Genomic DNA, 26483 nt, shown 5'->3' on the forward strand with positions numbered 1-26483 from the left:
TGTGACCGGGTGTTAGAGGGGGGGGGCTGTAAGTGTGGCTCGTCGCACCCTGGCGAAGGACTCCATGATCTGCGAGATGACGTCGGAGTCCGGCTCGGTGCCGATGGCCTTGATGAAGTCTCCGCACATGAAGTGCCACATCTCGGCCAGGTACTCGGGGCCGCGGATACGCGCACACTCCAGCAGCAGCGGCAGGGACTCTGCCGCAGCCATGCGCACGCGTGCCGCAGAGGAGAAATCCACGCGCGGAGATACAAAAAAAATCACCAAAATAAATGAAAGTCAAGGAAAGTGTCCGGTGAACCAGTTTGTATTTTTTAATGGCGCTTGCCGAACACAGGCACCAAATGCCCAAACTGTAATGTGGCCAGAAACAAACAGCGCTATTGAAGGGGTTAACACATTCCTGCGGAGGGAGCTGGTAGGAACGTTGGGTTGCTCAGTCAATGGCCAGGGTCAACGGCGGCGTGGTGTATTCCGCAAAATATGCCCGACTGTGAGGGCGGGCACAAGCCGGCGTGAGTAGGTTAAACGTTGAGTTTTATAAGGGCACCACGGGGTGACCAGCCCCTCCCCACCCAGCCCCACCCCCCACCCAGCCCCTCCCCCACCCTCCCCACCCAGGCCCACCCTCCCCACCCAGCCCCTCCCCACCCTCCCCTCCCCACCCAGCCCCTCCCTCCCTACCCAGCCCCTCCCTGCACGACGGACGGACACAATAATCCCCTGTGGGCTGGTGTAACCAGGAGGTTCCTACCAGTATAAATAAGTGTTCATTCGTTTGGAATCTCAACCACTGGCCGAGGGCTTTAAACAGGAGATGAGTACTGCCTTAGTGCTCATCCAAGCAGGAAATCGCTGTTGATTTATTGACCAGCGGTTCTTAACCTCTACTGCAGCCTTGCACCCCTTTGGTTCGCAAGCGTAAAAAAAAAATTACGTTACTAAATACACAGATTTGATCAAAACAAAGTAGCTGTACTTGTGTGTCCGTGTTTAATTTGTCTTTCGATGATTTACCTTCTAAAAAAAAGGTCTGGCATGTCTAGCACTCCTCAGAAAGGGTTTCTCCGCCTCCAGGGGGTTGCGTGCACCCCAGGTTAAGAACCACTGCTCTAGGACTTTTGCTTGCGCTGCACGAACACGGCTGCGAGGATATCATCGTGAAAGTAGAACTTGAGCAGCGGGACCATCAGCTTCACCACCTGCTCCGTGTACTCCGCAAAGCCCTCCTTCAGCTCGCGCGCGTAGCAAACCTAAGGGACCCCACGACAAGACGCACAGAGAAAAACAAAACCAGGTGGCTGTCGGTCAATTTCATCGCTGAGACTTGACAATGCAGACAACAAAGATAAACACGTGGATTGTATGTACGTGTATGTTGAACTTCTTTCGCACCGTATGTAGCCAACCACGCTAATCGTAAGTGCGGGGGGGAAGGACAATAAACGAACACGCAAAAATCAGTTCTAAAGAAATGAGTTTTCAACCTCAGATGTGAAAGTTCCATGAAATTCTAAGAATGATTTTGGAAAGAGACCCAAGAAGGCAGAAAAATAAAGATGCTGCTTGACGAACTGAATGAAGGGGGATGTCGTACCGTGAAATCAGCAGATAGCTCAACAATGGCCAGAATGGGGGGAGAGTTTGAGTCAAAGACTTGCCATTGGGCAAAGGACGAAAGAAGAGAAGAAAACCTCTCCCAAGGTGTTTCCGGGTTGTACCACGTGTAGGCCGGCCTTCATTAGACGCCAGCAGCAGCAGCCGACAAATACTACGGAGGCTTGTGTTGCTTCCGAAACGTCATGATTTAATTTAGTTCTCATTTCTTTACATTTAATTTGTTACTTAATTTAGTTGTTTTCATTTTTATTATTTTTTACCTACGTGACTTTACCGAAAAAACCAAAGAGTATACTACATCAGAATCTTTATTTTTGGACTGCAGGAAGAATCCAATGAGCTATGAAGCTCTATTTCACAGATGGCCCAGTATGGGTGCTCAGCAAGTTACAACAGCGAATACAAAAAAAAGCACAATAGGAGTGCAAATTAGAGAAAGAGCTAAGCAAGTAACTAAATATAAATAACAAAAACATCGTAACATATAACCGAGGGAGATCTTGAGCTGCTCCATTGAGTTACCGAAGACGCTCCGAACACGTGGAACAAAACGTCGGACATCACGCCGGACAACACGTGGCGGTACGACCCGAAAAGACATCGGAGAGCTGCAACTGCACGACCGAACAATCTTCATTGTTTTTACTTGAAAGAGATGGAAGGCTGGAAACTGGGGTCTGGAAACATCTATACAGGAGTATCCAAAATATACAGGAGATCTTGGGTCTAAACAGGAGGTCGTGGGTCTAAACAGGAGGTCGTGGGTTAGATCCTGACACCTGCTGTATATGTAGCGTTTGCAGATTCTCCCCATGGTCACGTGGATTTGTCTCCGGGTCCTCTGGTTTTTCCCTCCACATATGTTTAAGAGTATTTGGCTGCTGTAAATGTCCACATAATAGGCCACGGAGTTGAGCTATCATTTGTGGCCAAGGACGCTTCTGAAAAAGAGCTGTATAGCTCGGCGAGCCTTACCTGGTAAAATAAAAAGTTTAAAACAGTTTTACATTCTAGTTTTGCGCACCAGCATTTGGCAGGCGGTGGCTTTCTCCTCGAGGCCGGCCGTCTTTATCCCGAAACTCTGCTGGTCTCCGAGGCTCACAAACTCCCAGCTGTCGTCCTCCATCTCCTCCATGTCCTGGGCTGAAAGACAAAAGCAAATGACCAGTTCACACTGGCCTCCTGATCCTTCTCTCACATGTTAACGGACGTCATCATTAACCCAGGAATTTGAGTAAATTAAAGGGGGTTTCGCTGTGGTCAACATCGTCAGACGCCTCGGGCAAACCGCCTAGAAGTTATAAACATGAAGATTCATCGCCATGATTTTATGATTCAATTCAAGATTTTTTGTTGTTATATTATTTGCACAGTCTCATTTGTGTTGTCGATTTCAAATGTTCACCTCACTCGGTCTGTCTTGTTTGTTTCCATTTGCCTAAAGGTAACATTCATGAGATTTAAAGATTTTATTAATTCAACATTTTTATAGCATTTGTATTATTTTGTCTATTAAACAAAAGCAATGACACCGAACTGAACAAGAAGACTGGTTGTCCCTAATATTACACAAGTCATCAAGAGACGGCAACTGGCTCGGACATGTTCTCAGAATGGACCAAGACCGTACGGAACTCCTCTACTTACGAACGAGATAAGTTCCAGAGGTCTGTTCCTAAGTCGATTTGTTCATCCAACTTAACACCTGTACTCCTGTCGATTCCAAACATGTTGTAAGGCATGTACACTAAACACGGGGAAAGGCTTTAACGTTGTATAATCTTGTGTAGATGCCACTGGTTCTTCACGTTCTGCAAATGTAGATGCCACCACCGCCATCTATTGCGCGGCGATTGAACTTACGACTCTCGATCCGAACAGGCAACTGGACACACGGCCAGGTTTGTTTGTCTCTCTGAAAGTTCGTAAGTCGAATGTTCGTAAGTAGCGAAGTCCCTGTAAGACCGTGAAGTACGAGCTGGTAGCAGCGATCAACCTCTCTTGGGGCGAGGCTCAACATGTTGCCAAGGACAGGAATGGAACTCATTGCGGCCCTACGTCCCCCATAGGGGATGAAGTGGACTAACAAGCTATGTATTTGGCATTTAAATTGTGATGCTTAAATATGTCGTTGTTAGTTTAAATGTTAGATTCGCAACAATTAGTCTGTGCTTTCCAAGTTGCCTGGCTGAAAAGTGGGGCTAGGTTTTTGCTCAATCCTGGCAGCTAGTTCAACAAACTTAATAAACGAAACAATTTTCACAAATAGTAAACATTCAATTCTCACACACACAACTCTAAGGAACTACCACGAACATGAGAATAAATTTTAATTCATAATAATTTAGTACATGTTATTCCCCACGCTGCCGTGCAGGGTTATCACAAAGGTGCTGTGTTTTAGAGGAAGCTAGTCTGCCAATAGTGTGCATGCCGTATTGAGTAACATCGGGGTAATTTTCATAAGTTTGGCAAATTTGGCCCGTGACGCTGGCACGCACGGATTATCCTGTTCTTTTTCAAATGATGTCACGGAATCTTTAATGTTCCACTGTGAAGCAGGCAGCGCATAGTTTATTTTTATGATATAGCCTTTAACAGACTGTTGGGGCAAGTGCTGTTAGCGAGCACCTATAAAGGCCGGCACGGTTTACTCTTTTTTTCTAATGACGTCACGGAATATTTAACGTTCCCCTGTGAAGCAGGCAGCGCGTAGTTTTATTTATGGTTCACACACACACAGCCGGAGCAGTATTAACCAGGGTGGCCCGTCAGATTTGAACCGCGAACCTACGCAACGAGCGGTTGAACACGCCTCGCGCCTCACAGCTGGGCCACTACCAAGGCAGGCCGAGGTCTCGGCGGGCGACACTCACCATCCAACAGGGCCACCTCCGGCTTCATCGAGGCGGTTTTCAGAAGTGGCCCCATGACCACGGGCAGGTACTGCTGAAAGTCCTTGCCCAGGATCTTGCACATCCGCGCCCACGCCGAGATCATGTACGAGATCTGCCGACAGACACCACCGCCCCAGGATAAGAGCAAGGATTTGCATGTGTGGGTGGGGTGGCTCAGTGATCGAGCAAGCGGTTCGCAATTGATTGGGGGTTCATCATTCAGGCCATCATATCTCCGGGGTCGCTAAAAATGCGTACCACCTTGTGGGAAAGTCAACAGTGGTTTTCCCATCAATACATGTTCCCCCCCCCGCCATAGGAATGTGTAATCGTCATCACTGGCTCAGGGTTGTAAACCAGGAAATGAGCACCGCCTCAATGTCAAATTGGAGCGAAAATCATCATCGGTCTTCTGTATGCCGAACTTCTTTCGCATTGTACATGGACAACCATGCTAATTGGGAGGTGCGGGGAAAGGACAACAAACCGCATGGCCTTGTAAGAGTGCATCCCGCACCTTCAATGAGCAACGTTTGGCAGCAAAAGGAGTTCAACATACAAACATACATCTTATCATCAGCATTTGGTTCAAAACAAGCCAAACTCTGGTTGTTGTCAACACTCGATGTCTCATCAGCAGTCAGGCTTGCCTTCACCAATGCTGGCGAACTATCCGATTCTAGATTTGAAGCTTTCGTGACTGCAAGGATTCATATTCTAAGGTTTTCGGTAAAGTAATGTAGGTAAAAAATTAAAATTGATAAAAGTAAAATAAAATAAAAATCACGACGTTTCGGAGGCAACACAAGCCTCCGTCTTCAGGTGGAACCGTCACAGCACGATTGCTGCACTTGATACAGCTACCGTGCTGTGACGGTTCCACCTGAAGACGGAGGCTTGTGTTGCCTCCGAAACGTCGTGATTTTTATTTTACTTTTATTAATTTTAATTTTTTACCTACGTGACTTTACCGAAAACCTTAGAATATGAACTATCCGATGTTTGTAGGCGAGGACCCTCTTTGTAAGAACTGGGGCTCTGGTCGTACCTGTGGGTCGTCGTCCTCCAGCTGCGTCGACTCCGTCTGTGTGTTCAGCAGCAGCTGCATCACGGCTGCCGCGTCAGCCATAAACTGCACGATGGCGAAACGGAGACAACACGGACCGAACGTGAAAATTACTTCGCTCATTACCGAGGATGTGACGACGCCGAGCAGGACCGATGAATTTATTTAATATGACCCGTGGTCACACATGAGTCCGACAAACTTTGAAACGGTCCTCGCATAAAATATTTATCTGTCGCTTCATGCATCCTATAAGCAGTCATTTAGTACTGGAGGGAATGTATTTTTTTAAAAGTAATATTGCAAGAGCCTCTTGTAGTGGCAGAAGTGACTGGGGTGTGTGTGTGTTAATTTGCGATTGCCCATCAAAAGATATTAGAGTCCTATTCAGTCTTCCGTAAGAATAGGTTCCCAACCCCTTACAATTATTTCGTGTGGCGTGTGAATTGCCACGTATTTTGATGTGGAGCTTTATGAGCCAGTTGAGAGGTTGCCAGAAAATGACCGAGGTTGCAATTTCTGGAAAATGTGTTTTCATGACGTGCAAGCAACGCTGGCTGCTTTTCATCTTTCGCTGGTGTTATCACAGGTGGCTGAAGGCGCCGTGCAACTTACAGATGCCGTTAAAGCAGACCACGTCTTCCTTGGTCGTCCCCACTCCCGAATTAGAGAGATGACTGTGACCTTCCCCATACCTTCTGTTGCCCGACGGCCAGGCCGATGAGGCTGATGCACTCGATGGTCTTGCCGCGCAGCAGTCTCATCTCCTTCTCGGTGGCGCGCTCAACGATGAACTTGAGCTTGGGCATGAAGCGGTCGTAGTGCAGCACGAAGCGCTCCTCCACCGTGTCGGCAACGGACGCCACGGCCGTCACCACCTGCTCCAGCACCAGCTTCTTCCCGTTCATCACCATCTGCGACGGGCAGACAAATGGAGGGTCAAACAAATGATGGGACGAACAGAAAGGGATGGACGGAAGGACAGATGAATGGGCAGAAAAGGTGATCACATCACTGCAGAACACTAAGGTATGGGGTGGGGAACTTTTTCTTTCCCCGTGGGATGAATTTACAGCCCAACAAAAGGCACTCAAAGTCCTACTTAGGATCACGCAAGGAGGCACCTCCTGCAGTTTGACGTTGAGGATGGCTTCCAGGTGGTCGAGGAGGCTGTCCAGGTAGGGCAGCAGGTACGTCTTGGGGCAGTCCTCCGTGAAGTTGATGAGGGCAGCTGCCGCGTGGGCCTGCACCCGTGGGTTGTCATTGTCCTTTATCGCCATGAGCAGGCCGGACACGACCTGGGATGAGAGACGCAGTGGAGCTCCTTCGATGGTGCCAAACAGTTGATGATTCCCCGTGCCTATCTATGTACAATCATTTGTCAATCCACTGCTGGATGAAGGCTTCCCCATGCTAAGCAGGGCATGGAGGGGAGGTCCAGGACCAGTTGATATACGACTGATGTTCGCCACAGCCGGGAATATATCTCGCTGGGTTTGTAGCTCGTAGTGCAGTGCCAACTCCTGCACGAGCACTCCAATCCCAAGGCTTAGTCACTCATAAAAAAATATTTCTGTGAGCCTTCGAAAATCATAACGAACCTTAGGAATTATTAAATTGCCTTAGTCTGGCTGGCTCGATGAGCCTCGGGGAATTAACAAAAACCCGAAGAATATTAGAGGTGGTTAAGTCTGCCTCGGAGTCTTGGGCATTACAAATTAATCAGAAATAATCCCAAGATAGCATAGTCTGGTTCTCGTAAGATGGCTCAAGACTTCGCTAGTCACATTGCAAATGTTGTGGGCTTAATCTCCAACACACCGGTGTGCTGAAGTAGCAACTAATTGGCACGTTTTGTTTCAGTGACAAACATTACTAATTGGCTGTGTCATCGGGTGGTGGCGGGTTAACGACACATTAACATTTCGATTTAAAGCTTTCGTGACTGCAGGGATTCATCTTCTTGGTTCTTTCATTAAAGTCACGTAGAAGGGAAATAATAAAAATAAAACATACAATTTTTTTTATTTTATTACGTTAAATTTTTATTATTTTATTATTTGTATTTTATTATGTTATATTTTTATTATTTTATTATTTCCCTTCTACGTGACTTTACCGAAAGAACCAAGAAGACACATTTACATTTACGCAAACGAACCCAACTTGGGCAATAACGTCCACAACAGTGACTTATCACACGCCATGTGCCAATGACTTTCTGGCCCCGACTATTGTCAATACACGCGTGGGGCAGCGTGGCGAGACAGGTTTACGATTTCAGCGGCGACTCACCTTGTCGTGGAACTTCTTTTGGAAGGTGGGCGCGAAGTCGGTGGCCATCTGCCCCAGAGCGTTGCACGAGGCGTAGCGCACCCTGGGATGCTGGGTGGGGGGGGGGGGTCCGCGGGTAGAAAAAAAGCGCTCGTTGGCATCGCTGGAAAGTCTTGCGGTGGCCAAAAGCCGCTACGTGCAATGTGCGTGCGTGTGTGTGCATGTCGAACTTCTTTCGCACCGTACGTAGCCAACCGTGCTAATCGGAGGTGCGTGTCCCCCCAACTTCACCAACCCACACTGATCAGCATGAAGTACGGTCAAATAACCCCCACGACCCACAGCGTGGGGGAGGCCCTCATGCAGCAGTGGAAAGAAAAAAATATCTGAACCGGTTCATATATATCATTCGTCATGTTGGCAGTGTCCGGGAATCCAAGTCACGTTGCCACTTTCAAAGCGTAGCGTGCTAAAGTTCATCGCACCTCCAATGAGCATGGTCGGTTACGTACGGCGCAAAAGAAGTTCAACATCCATGAATATACAGCGCTACCTGGTTCCACTCCACACAGTTGTCATGCTCCTACTTATAATAAGACAGCGCTCACGGCCACAGTGGTGGCACAGGGGGACATCGTGGGAGCACCGCCTCTCACCGGGTCACTCAGGAAGGGCAACACGTAGTTGAGGATTTCGGGAAGCATTGATTCCATCTGCTGGTGGCAGCCCTCGCCGATGGCCGACAGAGCCATGAGGGCCGCATGCCGGTGCTTCCAGTCCTCTACACAATGGACAAGCGACGATAGTGTCAAGTCACGTCTCGTCCGGAGGCAAACCGTTACCTTGAGAGGCTTCACACGTATGCCAGCAGACGACATGAGGGTAGGGGGAGAAATGTGTGGGGCGGTGGGGGCAGGGACGCGTGGGAGAGAGAGCAAGCTATACCACATCATGGCCCCAGGGCCACTGAGGCCAAGCGCAGGGGACAAAGGTACCGAGACCAGTCACGAAGGAGCCCCAGGGGCAGCACCAATAACTCACAGGGGCAGCGATAACAGCACCAACCAGTTTCGGGGCAGAGCGGGACATGCAAGCAGGAACATTCTCTGCGGGGCGTAGAAAGGCGTGCACCCTAGTGTGGCTACGAAGATCAAAAAGGAGGCTTTCGCGACCAGTATTATCCATAAAGGTTTTTTTTGGGTTAGATCGCGTAAATATAGATGTATCGTTAAACCTTCCACCACCCGACACAGTCGATGAGTAAAATTTATCACGTAAAGAAAACGTGCCAATTAGTTACTAGTTCAGCACACCGGTGTGTTGGAGAGTAAACCCACAACATTTACAATTCGAGAATGATGTTGCGGTAGTGATTACAACCAACTTCATCAGGTGATTAGCTAGAATTGTGAAAAATTCCTCAAGTCTTGGGTCTTAAATAAGGAACTTCAGTTGCAGGGACATCATCTTCTGAGGCCGTGCTGTGACACAGAGTGGTATTATACTGCTTGCGATAAGAGATTTCAAATCCCAAATATTTGTTTCATTACAGCATGAGGATTAGAGCACAATTGGATTATATAAAGAAGAAATATATAAAGTGTCAAGTCTGGACATATAAGTCCTGCAAAGTTTTTACAGTAGGGGGCGATGTTGCTATGCATTTATGAAATTAATTGGCAAAGCAAAAAAATGTTGAATATGAAACATTTGGACCACAATGTGCTTTCATCGCGTGAAGCAGGAACCAGGACTAAATGGGAAGGGGGGTGATGATTATGCTGCAGGTGAAACAAGCAACAGAGGTGGAAAAATTGGTTTCAAGGGGCCGTGACTGATCAATGCAGAGCACGACAGGAAGGTCTGAAGTCTGTATTTACAGTGGGGGAAGAGGTAAATAGGCAGCGTGGGAAACTTGGGGAAAGTCAAAAACAAACACCACGTCAACCGAGACTCACGGCTGGGCAACATGCTGCCGATCCTTGGGGTGACATAAGGCAGGACCGTCTTTCCTCCGAGACCGCACGCCAGTCGGTCCAGCGCACTCTCCCCCGCCACCGCATTACTGCAGCACGGACAACAAGGGAACGAGGGGGAGGAATTACCGCTGCCCCGAGTAACGTAACCTCTCCAGTGCAAGGTGCGCACCTCTATCAAGCGTGCTACCCATTAACGTCGTTCTTACCCTCGCGATACGTGCGCGAGATCGCACGTGCAACAATCGATTATCTACAGTTTACACAAATCTTGTGCAAATTATAAACTAATGTAACATTTAGGCCAGGGGTGGGCAAACCTGACTCTTGAAGGGCCGCTTCGTGATGTTACTTATTAAGGATCACCGTCTCGTATTCGCCACACATTGCACTGCGGCTCTTTAAATATGTTTTTTTACCAAAGTCGAAAATAACAGCTCTTCTTTTTATTTCGGTTGCTGATCCCCTGATTTAGGCTCATGAAAACAGTAGGCGTCATGTGACCGAACCAACATTTTTTATTTTACCAGGTAAGGAAGGCCCACTGAGCTATGCAGATCTTTTTCAGAAGCGACTTTGGCCACAAATGATAGCTCAACGAAGTAACTTATCACTTGTAAATTTACAGCAGTCAAACACTCTCAATGCACGTTTCTAAATGTGGAGGGAAAAACCAGAGGACCCGGAGAAAAATGCATGCGGCCACGGGGAGAGACATGCAAATTCAAAATATACAACAGCAGGCGTCAGGGTCGGAATCGAACCCACAACCTCCTGTATACCAGCCAAGGTAGTTAATATTTCTCCACTTTGGGGGAGCCTTTGTCGAGAGAAAGTGCTTGCGAACCTGTCGTAGTCTTCGTCCTCCAGCTCGTCACACGTCGACCACAGCTCGTTGTCCTCCAGATCCACCATGAGGTCGAGCATCCGAATGACTGTCACATGGGGGCAGCAACGTCCAATAAGACAAAGATCCCCCGTATAGCCTTAACAGACTGAAGGAGCAAGAGCTGTTAGCGATCACCTATGAAGGGCGACACGGCACACGAGGGAGTGGGGTGACCAACACCACACCTGGCCGCCTTTGTCTCCCCGGTGGCGATGTTTACACACGGCACCAGGTACTCATTTTAGGTCGAGTCAACCTAGGGGAGGCCCAGGACCGGTTCAGATAATCGTCACAGGTGTTGACTATGAGCGGGAATCGAACCCGGGTCGCCTGTTTCCTAGCACATCGCGTACACACACACACGGGCGCAATCCGACTACCCACATCACTAACAAACCAGACACAACCTCCTGCATAGCAGGCGAGGTAGTTAACATCTCGCCACCACGGCCACCCCTTACACACCACACACCTTCTCTGGAGAAAATCTAGTTTCTGCTCATTTTACCTGCCAACGAGATGATTTCCTTCTGCTTTCGCAACATGGCCGGGGCGGCCTCGGCCAGTGTCACAATCACCTCCAGGCCCAGGTGCCTCCTCATGTTGCCCATGTTGCTATCCTCGCAGATCTGCAAAAGGATTTTTTGCTCGGTCACCGTGAATTAAAAAAAAACCATTGACGACAAATCGATCAGTCGATTCTCATGCTCTCGATCGGTGCGGCCAAATGGCACGAGCGATTTGTCAAATGTGGATAATACGGACCGTGACACGCCAGCACACATGGCTTCCTGTTTATCTTATTAAATAATTCCACGACACTTTTAACGTCTACCACAAAGAACACGACGCATATTTACGGGATGTACAAATGCAATTAACCCTTTCTCATTCCGAGACGTCTGCAAGTTGGAGGATGGGGGGTCCCATTCACCTCTGAATGCTAAAGCGGCTCAGTGTTCATTTAATTTAGAAAGGCATAGCGTCGTTTTTTTTTTATTGTACTCACCGCAGGAAACTCTAGCGACACAATCGCACTCTATGATAGCTGGTGCACAATTGTGCCACACGCCCTCCCGCATGGTCTTGAGAGAGCCTCGGTACCAATAAAGTTATTTAATTTTTTCTTCCGGTTACGTATTAATGATGTACACTTACGTCATCAGAAGAGAATTGGAAGAAAAACGTACAAATCCATCATAAGAACGAGAACAGGTTAAACAGACTCCACTCACTGGTGTTTAACGACATTAAACACGACACTTCGCCGCTCGCCGGCGACGTCTCCATTGTCGTCGACCAGACCGACGCGTCACCGCTTGGCGGTGCCGTGATGGGAGCACGGACCTGCAGGGCGAGCTTCAAGGTGTCCTCCAGGTGGCCCTTGAGGTACTTGGGGCAGGTGTCGGCGAGGTCCACGAGCGACTTGAGCACCGAGTCGTCGTCGAGCAACAGCAGGGAGTCCTTCACCGCCTACGCCACCAAAAGACAATAAAGCACCGATGTCGCTGGGCGCTAACGCCGCGTCGAAGACGTCACGTCGGCAAGCACGGACGAGGGCCAGGGATCGAAGCCGGGTTCCAGCCACCTCTTTGATTGAACTGCATTTGCGAGTGAAGCGAGTTGATGGTCTTGGCGCAGTCTCCATTGACAACGTAAGAATATAACATTGAATTTTAAACCAAATTGTCGGACATTGGAAGCGACCACGAACCACCACCTGGTATCGGCCCTTCTCTGAAAAGAGTGGAGCACGTGACTCTCAATCGAATCCACACGACTCACGGTGCCACATCTGGTCACCACCTTCGTAAGTGGAAAATGAAAGGAAGCCCCGCAAGTGCGACTGCACCGACCCTGACGGAACCACGGAAGGGATTGTGAACTTCTGCAGCACTTCATGCAGCCTCACCCTTGCAGCTTTCACATCCCTTTCAAACATGGATATAGATCTCTAAGTTGCTAATCATTTATGCCACAGACAAGAAGACATTTCTTCGAACATCTATCATTTTAAACCTTATGCTTTCAGACACTCTGAATGGCTTATTTTCTCCCCTTCCCTTGCACGCATCCTCTCATTCCCTTCCGTTTCCTAATTTGTATTTGTTTACGTTTGTTTTACGTTCAGGAGGCACTATAAACGCAGGTCGTCATTGCGGTCGTTGTTGTGAAGGGGCCCACGTACTTGCAAAATTCCGGGCAGGAGGTCTGCAAAGTGCTTCTGGACCGGCAGATGCTCCTGAGACAGCACGAAGGAGGCAGTCGCCTTGGCCGCTTGAATCCGAACCTGCAGGGCATTCCCAGTCCAAACAAAACTTATATCAATCGCACACGAACATCTGAGCATCAAGTACACTCAAAAATAAAAGTTATTGCCTGCTCAAATGAGCTCTGAGGCATCGGTGCTCATCTCCTTGTTACAGCACTGAAGAGCCAGTGGTGGCAATTCCACATTCCTCCAGCAAGGGCGAGTCTCCCCATAGGACAACCACTGTTGACTTTCACACTAAGTGGTACTCATTATAGTACAACATCACATATAACACAGCCCAATATCACACCCTAACCAATTAAACGTCCAAGCCCAGTGCAGTATTAAAACAGACGTTAACAAATTCGACATTGATGTATTTTTTATCTCAAGCACATTTGCTAACTTCTAAAGTACAGTAATGTATATCCACATGTTTAAAGCAGTATGTACTTTATTTTCTAGGTAGCATAGTTGTGAATGGATTGACTGTTATTTGCTATGGATGTTCAAAAACCTGACCTCTTCACGTCGGCCTAAACCTCAGTCCCCTGTGAGTCAGATATGCAATGTTGTACCGTATGATACTGGTAGGAACCTCCTGGTTCCACCAGCCCACAGGGGATTATTGTGTCTGTCCGTCCGTCGTGCATCCAAAAATGGGAGGGGTGGGGCTGGGTGGGGAGGGGCTGGGTGGGGAGGGACTGGGTGGGGAGGGTGGGGCTGGGTGGGGGTGGGAGGGGTGGGGCTGGGTGGGGAGGGGAGGGGCTGGTCACCCCGTGGTGCCCCTATAAAACTCAACGTTTAACCTACTCACGCCGGCTTGTGCCCGCCCTCAGTCGGCCATATTTGCGAAATACACCACGCCGCCATTGACCCTGGCCATTGACCGAGCAACCCAACGTTCCTACAAGCTCCCTCCGCAGGAATGTGTTAAAATAACCTTGTAATGTAGCACTGTGAAGGCAAAATGTTGGTGCATGAGAAAGCGATATCTATAAAAAAAAAAACTACTCAAAAGAATTTGCCAAATATGTCACTGTATTAATCTCCTGCAAAATAGTCAAGAGCCTAGAAAAAAGTGAATACATTTAATTATGAACGACATGTTAACCAGCTGGGCATAAATGAGCAACACAACAGAAATTAAGTATGCAGCCAAACCAGACACTTAAGTCACAATGCTATGCATCAATTGGCAAGTAAAATTGATACGCTACACAGTGAGCAGTAGTAGATTGCAGATGTAAATGCTAACCCAGGTTTCGAATCGGACTGTTACTTGCTCGATACAGGATTAGTATTTAATTGGAGCTTGCCAATGAATCAAGTCATATTTATGACTAGCCATTCAACCCCCTTGGGGCCATGTGGTGCACACTTCTTCAGTTTGAACAAACCCCACACTTGTCTATGTAAAGAAGGGGCAAGTTAAGGCACAAACAAGTGCAATGGCTCACTTCACTCTGAATCGCTGCAGTGAGTGAATCGCAATGCAGCCGACCGCACGCCAGTACAATGCTAGTTATTTATGAGGCACGCCTGCAGAAGGGCTGCTAACATATTTTGGCTGAGCCTGCAATCTTTTTTTAGGATCAATGCGTGCGATTGTTGGCCCTGACACTTTCTAAACATTCCACCTGTATATTCCCTTGAGATGGAACATCCCGTTTGCAAGGGTGTCCAGGGTTGTCAATTGACGCATACATAGCAAGCAAGTAATGACACGTATACAAACTTTTTTTTTTAAATATCGACAAAATATAAAGTATGTATTTGTACAATGTATACATAAATACACATAATTAAAGTGTGCTCATCACCAGTGCACGTAGAATGTACTCCTACTGTAACAGCTGTAAATGTTGCGTGCGATGGAATTAAAGACGTAAATAAGTTGAGACTGGTGGCACATTTCAGTGTGCCTGGCAGATTGCGCTTTGTGAAGGAGCTGTGTATCTAATTGGAAGTGTACTCGGCTGGATTATTATTGGATAAAAACAACTGATGAGTTTACTATGGTTGTCGTGAGATAAGAGTCCATGATACGACATTATACAATGTCATACTGGTAGGAACCTCCTGGTTACACCAGCCCACAGGGGATTATTGTGTCCGCCGTGCAGGGAGGGGCTAGGTGGGGAGGGAGGGGCTGGGTGGGGAGGGGAAGGGCTGGGTGGGGCTGGGTGGGGAGGGGTTGGTCACCCCGTGGTGCCCTTAAAAAACTCAACGTTTAACCTACTCACGCCGGCTTGTGCCCGCCCTCACAGTCAGCCATATTTGCGGAATACACCACGCCGCCGTTGACCCTGCAGGCCATTGACCGAGCAACCCAACGTTCCTGCCAGCTCCCTCGGCAGGAATGTGTTCATATAAACATTCTAAAGGTGCAGCACTGCAATTGCTTGCTCACACCACGACTGCCGTGACGGCCTTCACTAGGGGAAGCTCTAGAGACCCTCTCGAGGGGAATTGGTCTACTCCTCTTCCCAGAAGGCCAGACATCTTGGAAGATTGTGGGAGTATCCACACTTTACCCCACCACGTGCTGCCAGCCGATCAGCTGCCGTGTACACATCGATACAGACTTGTCCACGGTTTCATCTGCCGCTCTGGGATAACAAATGAGCGGACCTGCGGAGTGTGCTAATCCCTAAACCATGGCAGCATCCCATAGCTATTTATTTACAATGTTACTTGTATTTTGCTCATTTGAAAACAGAAAAAAACAAGAAATATATATAAAAATTTTATTCCCAATGATAAGATAATATTTTTCAGAACGGATAAATGTATTTGTTGTCGTACTTATACGATACGACAATGCGCCGTACCGCCGCATCGTGGCGCCCATAACCGATAGAAAGTTCACTGCACGTGTTCCACACCTTGGGGTTTTCCTGATCCTGGATGCACTGGACCAGCATCTGCTTGATCACGTCAATGTAGTGCTGCTGCTGATTGCCAAAGATGCCGGGGAAATTCCTGCATGGGGAAATTCAAACAAAATGTTGTGTTTAGCGCAAAGCAGCAGGTAATGGGGGGTGGGCAAGGGTCGTCCGGATAAAACGGATAATATAAAACATGTAAATTATGCCAAACTCCACGTGAGAGTTCTTTATCCATAACCGGGGAAGAACAGTTGAGGTTCTTTGGCTAAAAGGTCAGATGAAGGTATGTCAGACGTGGCCCTTTCAAATCTTCTTCCATGGTTTGCCACGGTGGCTAGGAGATGTTAACTACCTCGCCTGGTATACAGGAGGCTACGGGTTAAATCCCGACCCTGATGCCTGTATATTTAGAATTTGCATGTTTTCCCCATGGTTGTGTGGATGTTTCTCTGGGTCCTCTGGTTTTTCCCTCCACGTTTAGAATCAATTTCACGCGTTTAGAGCCATTAGCTGCTATAAATTTCCACATGATGAGCCGCTTTATGAAGTTATCAATTCTGGAAAAAAGCTATATAAATCAGTGGGCCTTACCTGCTATAATAAAAATAGTTTAGTTCTCATCGCAAGTGTTTGCAATGCTATGAGTGTTCACAATGGATACTTTGTCTCATGACAAAACAACAACACAACTGTAATACAAATAGGGAAATGGATAAAACATATGATGATGACGCACCAGCGACAGGAGTGTGTCCCGTTACCAGAAAATGTGAAGGGCAGCCTCTCGCAGCAAGGGATTCTGGGAGCTCACACAGTCAAAGAGGAACTTCAGCACCTCTGGCCACTGGTTGTTTCCATCGTCGTCTGTGAAACAAAACGAGAGCGAGAAAAAAAAACCTCTAAGAAACAAAAAATTACTAAAACGTTCATTTCTTGAGCAAAGAATATACAATTACCATTATTGTTACGATGGAACAAAAGCGGAAAAGTGCGCAAAGGAGCAAGTTGAGACCCGTGCTTTGAATTACAGTGACAGGAAGATGAACACACGAATTAAAGAACATAAGTTAATGACTCTTCTTGGTTCTTTCGGTAAAGTCACGTAGAAAGGAGGTAATAAAATAATAAAAATAAAACATAATAAAATAATTCTCACGGCGTCTGAAATGAAGCTGTCTCCCCAACAGATATGGTCTTCACCCGAGGACGGCTGCTTGCGTTGTGGCTGAAACGTCGTGAGAATTATTTTATTATGTTTTATTTTTATTATTTTATTACCTCCTTTCTACGTGACTTTACCGAAAGAACCAAGAAGATGAATCCCTACAGTCACGAAAGCTTTAAATCGAAATTTAATAAGTTAATGACGTTATCCAAACTGTTGTGGACTTGGGCAGGACACGTCACTGGAAGGGACGATGGAGGATAGTCAAGAATAACAACGGAGTGGCAGCCAAGGAATGGAACGCGCCGGAGATGGAACTATGAAATCAGTTCAAGTGCAGGTGTCGAATGGATCGTTACATCGCCGGATCGCGAAAGGTGGCGGCAGCGGCGGCTTGGGGAGACCTTCACCCAGCAGTGGATTCTGATGAGCATGTCGATGATCGTTACCGATGAGGTTGCGGGCGAGCTCGGCGATGATGTCGCTGATCTTGGCGCGCAGGTTCGGGCTTAGCGAGGCGTCCTGGGCGCCCAGCAGCAGCTGCTGGCGCAGGGCGAGCTGCAGCTCGGGGGGCAGCGCCGGGTGCACCTCCTCGAACGACGAGGACAGCAGCCGTCGAGCGAGCACCGCCGCCATCTGTCGTGTCTGCATGTTGGCGCAAGCGGGCATAGCAAAGCGACGGGGGAAGGGCAAAACGTGAGCGTGTGCGGTTGATGGAAAACGCGCCAGCACTCCTCGGTTGGCAGTAGGGATGGGGGAAGTATGGATGCACGTAGGGGGAGATGATGGGAGGGATGGAGAGTTGGATGGAGGTCAAGACATCATCGTGGCCATCGCCATTGATGCTGCCACACCTCGCCAACGCCTCTGCCAGATCCCACAACACGCGACCTCCAACATTTTTCCGAACTGTATCCCACTATTTTATTTTATGTCTTCTCTTCCCCTTGGTCACTGGACAACGTGGAGGCCAACATTGGCACTCCCCTACCTTGCACACATGACCCAACCAAGCGGAACCGTTTTTGCCTATTCACATCGACAACACTTACCTGCGGTGTGTTCTCTTCCGGACATCTGCATTGCTTACGTGGAAGGAGGAATGGGCAGATAGAGGATGGAGGAAGATATGGGCGGAGACGAATGTATAGATGGTGGACGGGATGGGGAGGTAAGAGTGGGGATGGAGAGAGGCGATGCAGGAATGGAGTCGGTGGCAAAGCCATCGAGTGCGCGCTTACTGCACTAGCCCCCACGTGCCAGAGGAATCCAAGTGTGCTTGACTGCCAAAAGTGGAGTAGATTGGACGGGGTGGGGGGGGGCATTTAATTCCTTGCACCAGTGCCCATGCCAACTACTCTAATACACTGGAAGGGAAGGCCGCTGTGCAAACAAGGTGCTCACAGGGACGGGGAGTGTGATAGGGAAACTAATTCAAGTAATGGTGGCCAAGGCTCAGTTCAGGCTGCCCCCGTAGGCTTCTTAACATTTGGGCAACTGCTGTTCAAACACACAAAAGCACCAAAAGTTTTGTATAGTTATTGAATCCTGAAACTAAAGCGGCAAGAATGTTCCTTGAATTATTAATGTAAAACGTGTTCATGAGATAGGCATATAACGATTCGATGAAAAGTATCTAGATTCCAGGTTGCACTTTTGTTTCAATAATGAATAATTTAACTAAATAATAATTGTTGTACACGCAGCACCTCTCGTTGCTGCGGGGAGTCACAAACCAATCACATACAAAATATGCGAAGAGAGCGTTAACAATTCTCACACGCACGATTTCACGCACGCATCGCAAGCGGAAGAATATATTTTAATCGATGCAACGGTGCACTGCTACGTGCCGCGCATGTCGTAATGTTGATAATGTAACTTCATTGGGATTCACTGACCCCAATACGGTCTCCACTACGCATTGAGGAATATTATAAAACACACATGGCCAGCAGATATAACCAACAAACACGCGTAAGGAGAAATCTTTTCCTGATGACAATCGCTTGTGTTGCGATCGAAACGTCGTAGTTTTTTGTTCTTCTCTTTGAACCTATCTACGTGACTTTACTGAAAGACCCAAAGAATACGTGTATGGAGCACAATTACCACTTGATCAGGAAACAAAGAACGACTCCTAGGCACTATGGCACAATGAAAACTAGAATTATTTTTGCACATCCTCCAAGGTGTCATTGAGGGGACTAGGAAAATGGCTCCAAAGGAAAACTTGGGCTCAGATTGGCACAGAGCGGACAGACTTCCACCGCAACCAGCTGATCCACGAGTCAAAACACCAAGCAAGGTGGTGGAAGATCATGAGCACGGTGCCCCAACGGCCTCGTCATTAAACTATAAACTATTTTTATTTTACCATGGAAGGCCCACTGAGCTATATAGATTTTTGTCAGAAGCGACCTGGACACAAATGACAGCTCAACGAAGTGGCTTGTCATGTGGAAATTTATAGCAGCCAAAGACTCTAAACACGTGATGTTGATTCTAAATGTAGGGGGGGAAACTGGAGGACCCGGAGTTCACGGAGAGAGAGAGATATGCAAACTCCAAACAGAGAGGTGTCATGATCAGGATCAAACCCAAGACCTCCTGCATACCACGCGAGGTAGTTAAGATCTCGCCACTGTGGCGCCCCATTAAACCGATCGTAGAGGATGAATGGATAAAACACCATCACTTCTGCACCGCACATTAATGGGCAGCATGTGGCAGCGTTACAGCAACTGAGAGTCCAACTGCATCGGTCGCGTTCTCCAGCAATACCCCAGCAAACGAAGACAGGTGACAAGGGCACTGAAAACACCCACCTCTTCTGCACCAGATCCATTCCTCACGGCGCTCATGAGGAAGGACAACTTTGAAGGCCCAGGAATGGCTTCATACGCTTCCTAGGGAGAAAGAAGAAGTCGCAAACACACACGTCAAACACTTAAGACTTTAAATGTCATAGCTCGCTCCTCTGCTGAAAAATATGGAAACGACTTACGATACACAGTGCATTGTGCTTTATGTTGCAGGGTACATCTGTGATGTGGAATACAACATTGCATACGACACTAGCTGGGGAATGAGCTATATAGGTAGACGTGAGAAAAATTCTGCCATGTGAAAAATCTTTAGAAAAGTATAAGTTCACCATGCATAAACAGGGTATTGGATAAAAAATCAAGTGCAAATGAGAGGAAACCACTCAACGCTCTGTACAGATAGATTCACTCCAAAGACAGACCAAATCCATGGAATATTTATGTAGGCGAAGCCAACTGCTGCACTGCCACCTAACCCTAGAGATAGCCAACAAAACCTGATATTCTAAGACATCGCTTGTGGAGGGAACAAGGGTTAGTGGATCGGGCAAATAACAAAATGTTGCGAGACTCCCTTCTCTGTTGGCATCGATGTGCAATAACCTGGCTTGCAAGCAGAATTCAATACAGCAAAGTGCGGACCGATATCATGTCCCTTCTGCAAGGGGTAGAGCGTTTCCCTATCGCATGCGGAAGTTTCCTCCCACACGTATAAACTCACAAATTGGCTGAAACCATCTTAATATAAAGAACTGCAGAGCAATTGCTGGTGGTGGCTCGCCGCCTGGCAACCTTCCAGCTTTGTCTGTGGTTCCTCTGAAATTGTGAGATGCAATTTGCATGGAAGACGCTATATAATATTAATCATAGAAAAAAAAATCAAGCAACTCATGCTCAGCTCTGCTTAGCTTCCGGAATCTGATCAGATGGGATGGATTCGGTGAATTGGTAGAAGGCAAATCTGAAGACTTCGATGTACTCTTGCCGATTGGCTACGACTGGGCTGCACGATGTTCTGCAACAGCACGCTAGGCAGGAGGGCAGCCATCAATCAGCGCATGTGAGCCGACCATTCGACACAAGAGTAATGCCGAAGCACGCACCCAAAAATATCGCTGTGAAGGGGGATTCAAGTTCACTCAATTCTGCTTAACATTAGCCTCCCCCACAATATTGGTATGAGCCAGCCGATAAATTAGTCGTGTTGGATAGCCTGCCTACGACCGGATCACCCTGAATGGACTTGATTGTCAGGATCTTGGAAGCAAAGCAAGGTTTATCCCGGAGAGTAGTTGGATGGGCGTCCAGCATGTGCAAAACAGCTGTTGTAGGCAGCAGAGGCCAATTCAGCATAATTCGTCATTGTAATGTACTTCTATGGTCCCGTCTTCACTGATCTGCACTGACACACGTGGTGCAGTATGGCAAAATAATTTGCTCAACCTGTGAGGTGGAAGGGAGGCACCATACAACAGTGTCAAGTCAACCATAATTACAAACTCAAGCGTACAGCATGATTTCCATTTATCACGCACATATTTGTGAAACCCCCAAAATGCATGCTTGCCTGTGATGGGGCCAGATCATACATGAGTTTGTGAATTTTCCCCTGGTGTACAGAAGAGGTTTCTGTAAAGTACTCTTACTTTCCTCTACTCCAGCTTTGGTAAAAAATATGAACTAGCCAAACATCGTGATGCTGCATCATTCTGAAAACGTCTTGAGATCATACAAAGTTGTTTCTGGATAAAGCACATGATCCTCATTGCCAAATAATAGTAAGCAATAATCAAGTTTGTGGGTGCTATGGGAGCACCAATGGGTTCATTTCATCAAGCAAATCCACAATTTTATAGATTCCGCTTGACCCATAATGGATCAAGGGTTAGACAGAATGAACAGCTGACCATGGGTAAATTTTTCTCCTCTCCCCTTTTTTTCTCACCAAATTGGACTGAGGCCTAATCCCTTTCACTGGTTGAATAGCTGTGCACAATAACCAGCGCCCCCCCTCCCGCCCCCGCCATGGGCGCCTGCACACATTTAAATAATAATGGCAAGTTCCTAAACAGTGACCAAAGCTCATTCCGGCTTTGAAGTTTTGATGACAAGAGGCAGTTCCCCATGTGCTCGAGGTTTGCCGACGCATATACCGCGAGATATTTGTGACCATTTTGCTAAATGGAGAAGGCAGCCCTTTGGCTTTGTCATCACATTTGTGACCAAACTCCTTGCGTTGGTAATCTTTAAATTCACAGAACCAGTTTCGGTTTTATGTTTATTACCCAAAAAAAGTGCGTTTTTTGCGATGTCAATAGCTTTCTGAAATAAACACAGAACATTTCATAATGAAATGATGGCTCTTTTTCACTCAATCCTCGACTGGATGGAGGCTTCTCTTTGCCGTGTCGGTCATGGGGGTTGATTGACCATGCTTCACCACATTGTGTCTCCACATACAAATAAAATAATGTTTTAAGTCATCGGCCTTTGGCTTTCCAGACGAATGTTATCCGGCACCAAGTAAACAAATTGAAAAGGTAAGGGATGGCTGGTCCAAACATCACTCGCCACTGATATTAGACGTGGCCTAAAATCAAACGCGGGTCAGGGTTCATAGCACAATGCACTAACCCTACTATGCCACCGCTCCACCCTTACCCATATCGTACACAATAAACAAACATACTTACACGTTAAACGATATTTTCAAATGGAATTGATGATTTTCAACTCGTGTTGTAAGTGAATGTATCATACCTTGGACGCAGGAATATGGATGATTATCAACTCAACTATAGCAATAACACAATCTTAACAAAAGTCACCCTTGGGTGATTCAATAGATGCGATTGTTCCATGGGAAATTATTCTTGAAAACCAAACTGAACCGTGGTCTAGCGAGTCCATTGCCAATTCAGTGCTCCACACAAGCACTGTGAAATGCATTTGTGAATAACTGTAGAAAAATACATCACATGAAATACCATGGAAAGTGCAAGTACAAAAAAAATCCCAAATCATCGATTTGGGATTTATTTGTTCAACATTTTGAAAAGCCCTTTCACCGTAAAATGAGAACGTGAGCTGCAGAGGAAATTACAAATCATGAATATAACTGACGAAACTAATTCTACATCCGTTACTCTGCATTTTATTCAAATAGCTTGAGGCAAGAAAAGTTTCTTGTATGTCTATGGTGCTGTAGAACGGACGCAGGATCATGTGCGGCTTTAATGCCAAAACAAACATTACACGACACAGAAAAGCAGGCATGATTCAGCAGACAACATATTGAATAACACCCATAAGACCGTATCACCTACACAGTCATTTAAATTAAGGTCTGACCAAGCAAGCCATTTCTCTCCTTACCCACACTAGATTTTCTGTGACACTTGGCCAACAGAAGCCAACTGTACAAAGCACAATGTACTTCCAGTAACGATACAGCACCACGTGTACACAACTTGACTTGATACACAACTATACGAAGACAAACCCAGTCCCAATGGGCAGCCAACCGAAGGGAACACTATATGTACTGTATTGAATGGTGTCTACAATCCAAATTTATAACGTCCGTTTTACAAACTGCATCTAGTATGAAAAAAAAAGAATAGGCTTTACCTTTTGGCAATAAAACGGGCGTTAAAATGTTCAAACACCAAATAGATACCTATTAAAAAGACACCAAGTCCGCATTAGCCACACATTCTTGCGGCAAAACATGAAAGCAAACCTGGTCTGATATAATTAATGTGCACAGTATATGCATCTAGGAATGAGGGGCAAGTTGGAGTCGCAAGGGATAAAGACATTGTGGAGATCCTCATCAAACAGTTATCTCAATGGACTCTCACTTGGTTATAAACACAGGCCTTGATCCATTACAATGACTGATATGTTACAGCAACATCACGTCTCATGCACTGGTATTTCTTGCGGTAAGGTCTAAAGCCCCAACTGTTTTGCTGCATCTCCAAACACATTCTGTTCCCTGCTCTGTTATCCCTTTCTCGAATAATGACTCCAATTAATCAGAGTCCACTCTGAAAGCCCTACCTCCCACTCGCACAATGTCCTGCAATGCCCTCCGCCATCCATCGGTCATAAGCGATGCCCATATCCCGCATGGAGATCCTCTCTACGAACACTCCATGCCATCTCCCCTCCGTACGCCATGTCCTCTGCAAGCCGTTCCACAACTAGAGTAGTTCAATATTACGTTGTTCCCTCCTTTTGCTCCAACATGGTTGATGTAGTCATGTTTGCATTGACCACAATACCTGCGGTCGGAATGCAAACAAAAAACACAACTCTGATAATGTATGCACTGTCCTTGAAATTGATTGGTCCACACCCGAGACAGCTTTCCTTAGAGCCTAGTCTCACATGGTGTTGGACCAGATGACGCCACAAGGCACACAACTCAAAGACAATGCACCATCAGAGTATGAGAGCTCGGGGTAAACATTTACACCATTTTTGTTGCCAGATAAAAGGGTAAAAAAACAATTATCATATTTTGCTCCTGGCAAAGGAGGTTCCAATGGTATGGTTGATGTACTCCAGCCACAACCACGCCACCAGTTGCTATCACCACTGCACGCCGTTCCCTCCGGTTTGGCTGTCAACCGCAATGCAACTCCGATAAGCTCCTCACTCGTACGAGCCGTCAACCTCTGCAGGCTCTCAACTTTCTCGATACTTTCGCCAGTGCTGTTGACCCCTTTATCCAGTGCGTGTCATCGTCTGCATACTGTGCGAACCCCCTCCATGCCATTACACGCCGCTCCACGCTGCCCTCCCCTCCGTGATTCCACCCACACCGTCGCTCTCCGCTATGTTAATGTAACACAAAATGCCACTATATATATAGTATATCTTGTCAACAACCACGCAGCCTCCACTTTCATGCTGTCACCCACCCCCCCGATGTAAATCTCTGGCGTAATTCCTCCCGTCACTCCCTCCATGTGACCACCTCCTTCAATGTGCTTCACGTCCTCCACGCCGTCTACACTGCCATGCCTCCCTCAGAGCTGTCACCCCCTCTATGATATCAACCCGTTTGCGCCGTCACCCACGCTATCCATCTATCATGTCACCACGTCCATGATATCACCCTATTCTATGCTACCACTCATGCAGTCATCCCCTCCATACTATTACCCCACGACATGTAGTGTAAGTTTAACTTTTGTCGCACCGTACGTAGCCAAACGTGCGGGGGGGGACAACAAACTAAACATATTACACAAAAAGCAGTTCTAAAGAAATGAGTAATACTCGAACTTAAAGATTAATCAGGAGCAGACGCCACAAATAGAAAGATTCCCTGTATAGCCTGAGCAGAATGTTGGGGCAAGTGCTGTTAGCGAGCACCTATGAAAGCCGGCACGGCACACGAGGGGGTGGGTGGCCAACACCACGCCCGGCCGCCTTTGTCTCCCCAGTGGCAATGTTTACACATCGCACCAGGTACTCATTTGAGGCTGAGTCGACCTAGGGGAAAGGCCCAACGCTGTCATGCACGGGCCCCATCCAAGTCGTCACCCACCCCCCCACCACCACCTCCGTGCGATCACCCCCCTCCCCGCTCGCCATCATTGTGAACTCTTCTCTAGGTTTAACACGGAGACGACTTTCGCGACCAATAGCGACAAATGTGTCGTTAACCCCGCCACCACCCGACACGGCCAATTAGTAAGGGTTGTCACGTGAACAGAACGTGGCCAATTCGTTACCAGCACAGCACGCCGGTGCGTTGGAGAGGTGACAACTTTTAAGGATGGTGATGTTTGTTGTGGACTGTTTAGCGTTTCGGTCCTTTGCTCAGAAAGCGTGATTACATTTTTTATTTTAAAAAACAATTTTAAATCCCCACGCACGCACCCCAAGTCACTGCTGTCAAGCTGCCACATCTCATAGTCCACATAAGCGCGGCCGCGAGCCATCTCGCTTCACCCATTGGCTGCAACGGCGCGCGACCTCAAGACGCGATCGTCCCATTGGCCGAGAGGCCTCCACCGCGGCCAATGGGCGGCGGCGGCGCTTATCGACGGTGGGGAATACAATGGGCGCCACGCCGGTGACTGAACAGGCCCTCCCCCCCCACGCGTTTTGTCGGCGCGCCGAGTCGCGGGCCATACTTCACCCACAATTGTACCGAGCGAGCAACGACCTACGCAACGACCTCCCAAACAAACAAACAAAAACAACCCCGCGAAAGAACACGCACTCTAAATTGCGTTAATTGTCCACCGCCGAGACAAACTGCTAATAGGAATTCACACGTGAACCAGGCCGCGGCCTTCCGAGTAGAGGAGGCCGAGGCTAGAGACGCGCGCCAAAGGTTTCTCCCACTCGGGGAAAAAAACAAAACTCCCGAATTCCCCCCCCCCACCCGCCGCTTTCTTACCTCGGCTTGCTTGCGAACCCCATTGTCGGGGCTCATGAGGTTGGTGAGCAGCTGCTGGAAGAAGGCCTCCTGCTCCGCCATGGCTCCGCGCTCCTCCCCGACTCCAGAAAGCACCGCCCGCGCGCTCAGCCCGCGCGAGCAATAAAAACCGCGCCGCCGGTGGACGGTGAAGTCACCCGGGCGGCCATGTTACGTA

The 26483-nt window shown here is 47.6% G+C and overlaps 1 protein-coding gene across 1 annotated transcript in view; it reads right to left on the reverse strand.

Moving 5' to 3' along the window:
* The window catches only part of IPO5 (importin 5), a 37393-nt gene extending 10952 nt beyond the window's left edge, over positions 1 to 26441 (reverse strand). The window contains exons 1-19 of the mRNA XM_078876196.1: positions 26288 to 26441; positions 19864 to 19944; positions 17485 to 17680; positions 16632 to 16734; positions 15868 to 15964; positions 12914 to 13015; positions 12073 to 12198; positions 11234 to 11354; positions 10684 to 10771; positions 9819 to 9925; positions 8517 to 8641; positions 7882 to 7971; positions 6711 to 6884; positions 6282 to 6500; positions 5569 to 5652; positions 4500 to 4632; positions 2648 to 2766; positions 1160 to 1256; positions 49 to 221 (exon numbers count right to left, since the gene is read on the reverse strand). Of these exons, the coding sequence (XP_078732322.1) occupies positions 49 to 221; positions 1160 to 1256; positions 2648 to 2766; positions 4500 to 4632; positions 5569 to 5652; positions 6282 to 6500; positions 6711 to 6884; positions 7882 to 7971; positions 8517 to 8641; positions 9819 to 9925; positions 10684 to 10771; positions 11234 to 11354; positions 12073 to 12198; positions 12914 to 13015; positions 15868 to 15964; positions 16632 to 16734; positions 17485 to 17680; positions 19864 to 19944; positions 26288 to 26368 (2316 nt within the window). The 5' untranslated portion in view covers positions 26369 to 26441. The remainder of the gene's footprint in view (positions 1 to 48; positions 222 to 1159; positions 1257 to 2647; positions 2767 to 4499; positions 4633 to 5568; positions 5653 to 6281; positions 6501 to 6710; positions 6885 to 7881; positions 7972 to 8516; positions 8642 to 9818; positions 9926 to 10683; positions 10772 to 11233; positions 11355 to 12072; positions 12199 to 12913; positions 13016 to 15867; positions 15965 to 16631; positions 16735 to 17484; positions 17681 to 19863; positions 19945 to 26287) is intronic.
* Positions 26442 to 26483: the final 42 nt, after the last annotated feature.

This window comes from Lampetra fluviatilis, chromosome 43 (genome assembly GCF_964198595.1).
Source record: "Lampetra fluviatilis chromosome 43, kcLamFluv1.1, whole genome shotgun sequence".
In the NCBI taxonomy this organism is placed as follows: Eukaryota; Metazoa; Chordata; class Hyperoartia; order Petromyzontiformes; family Petromyzontidae; genus Lampetra; species Lampetra fluviatilis.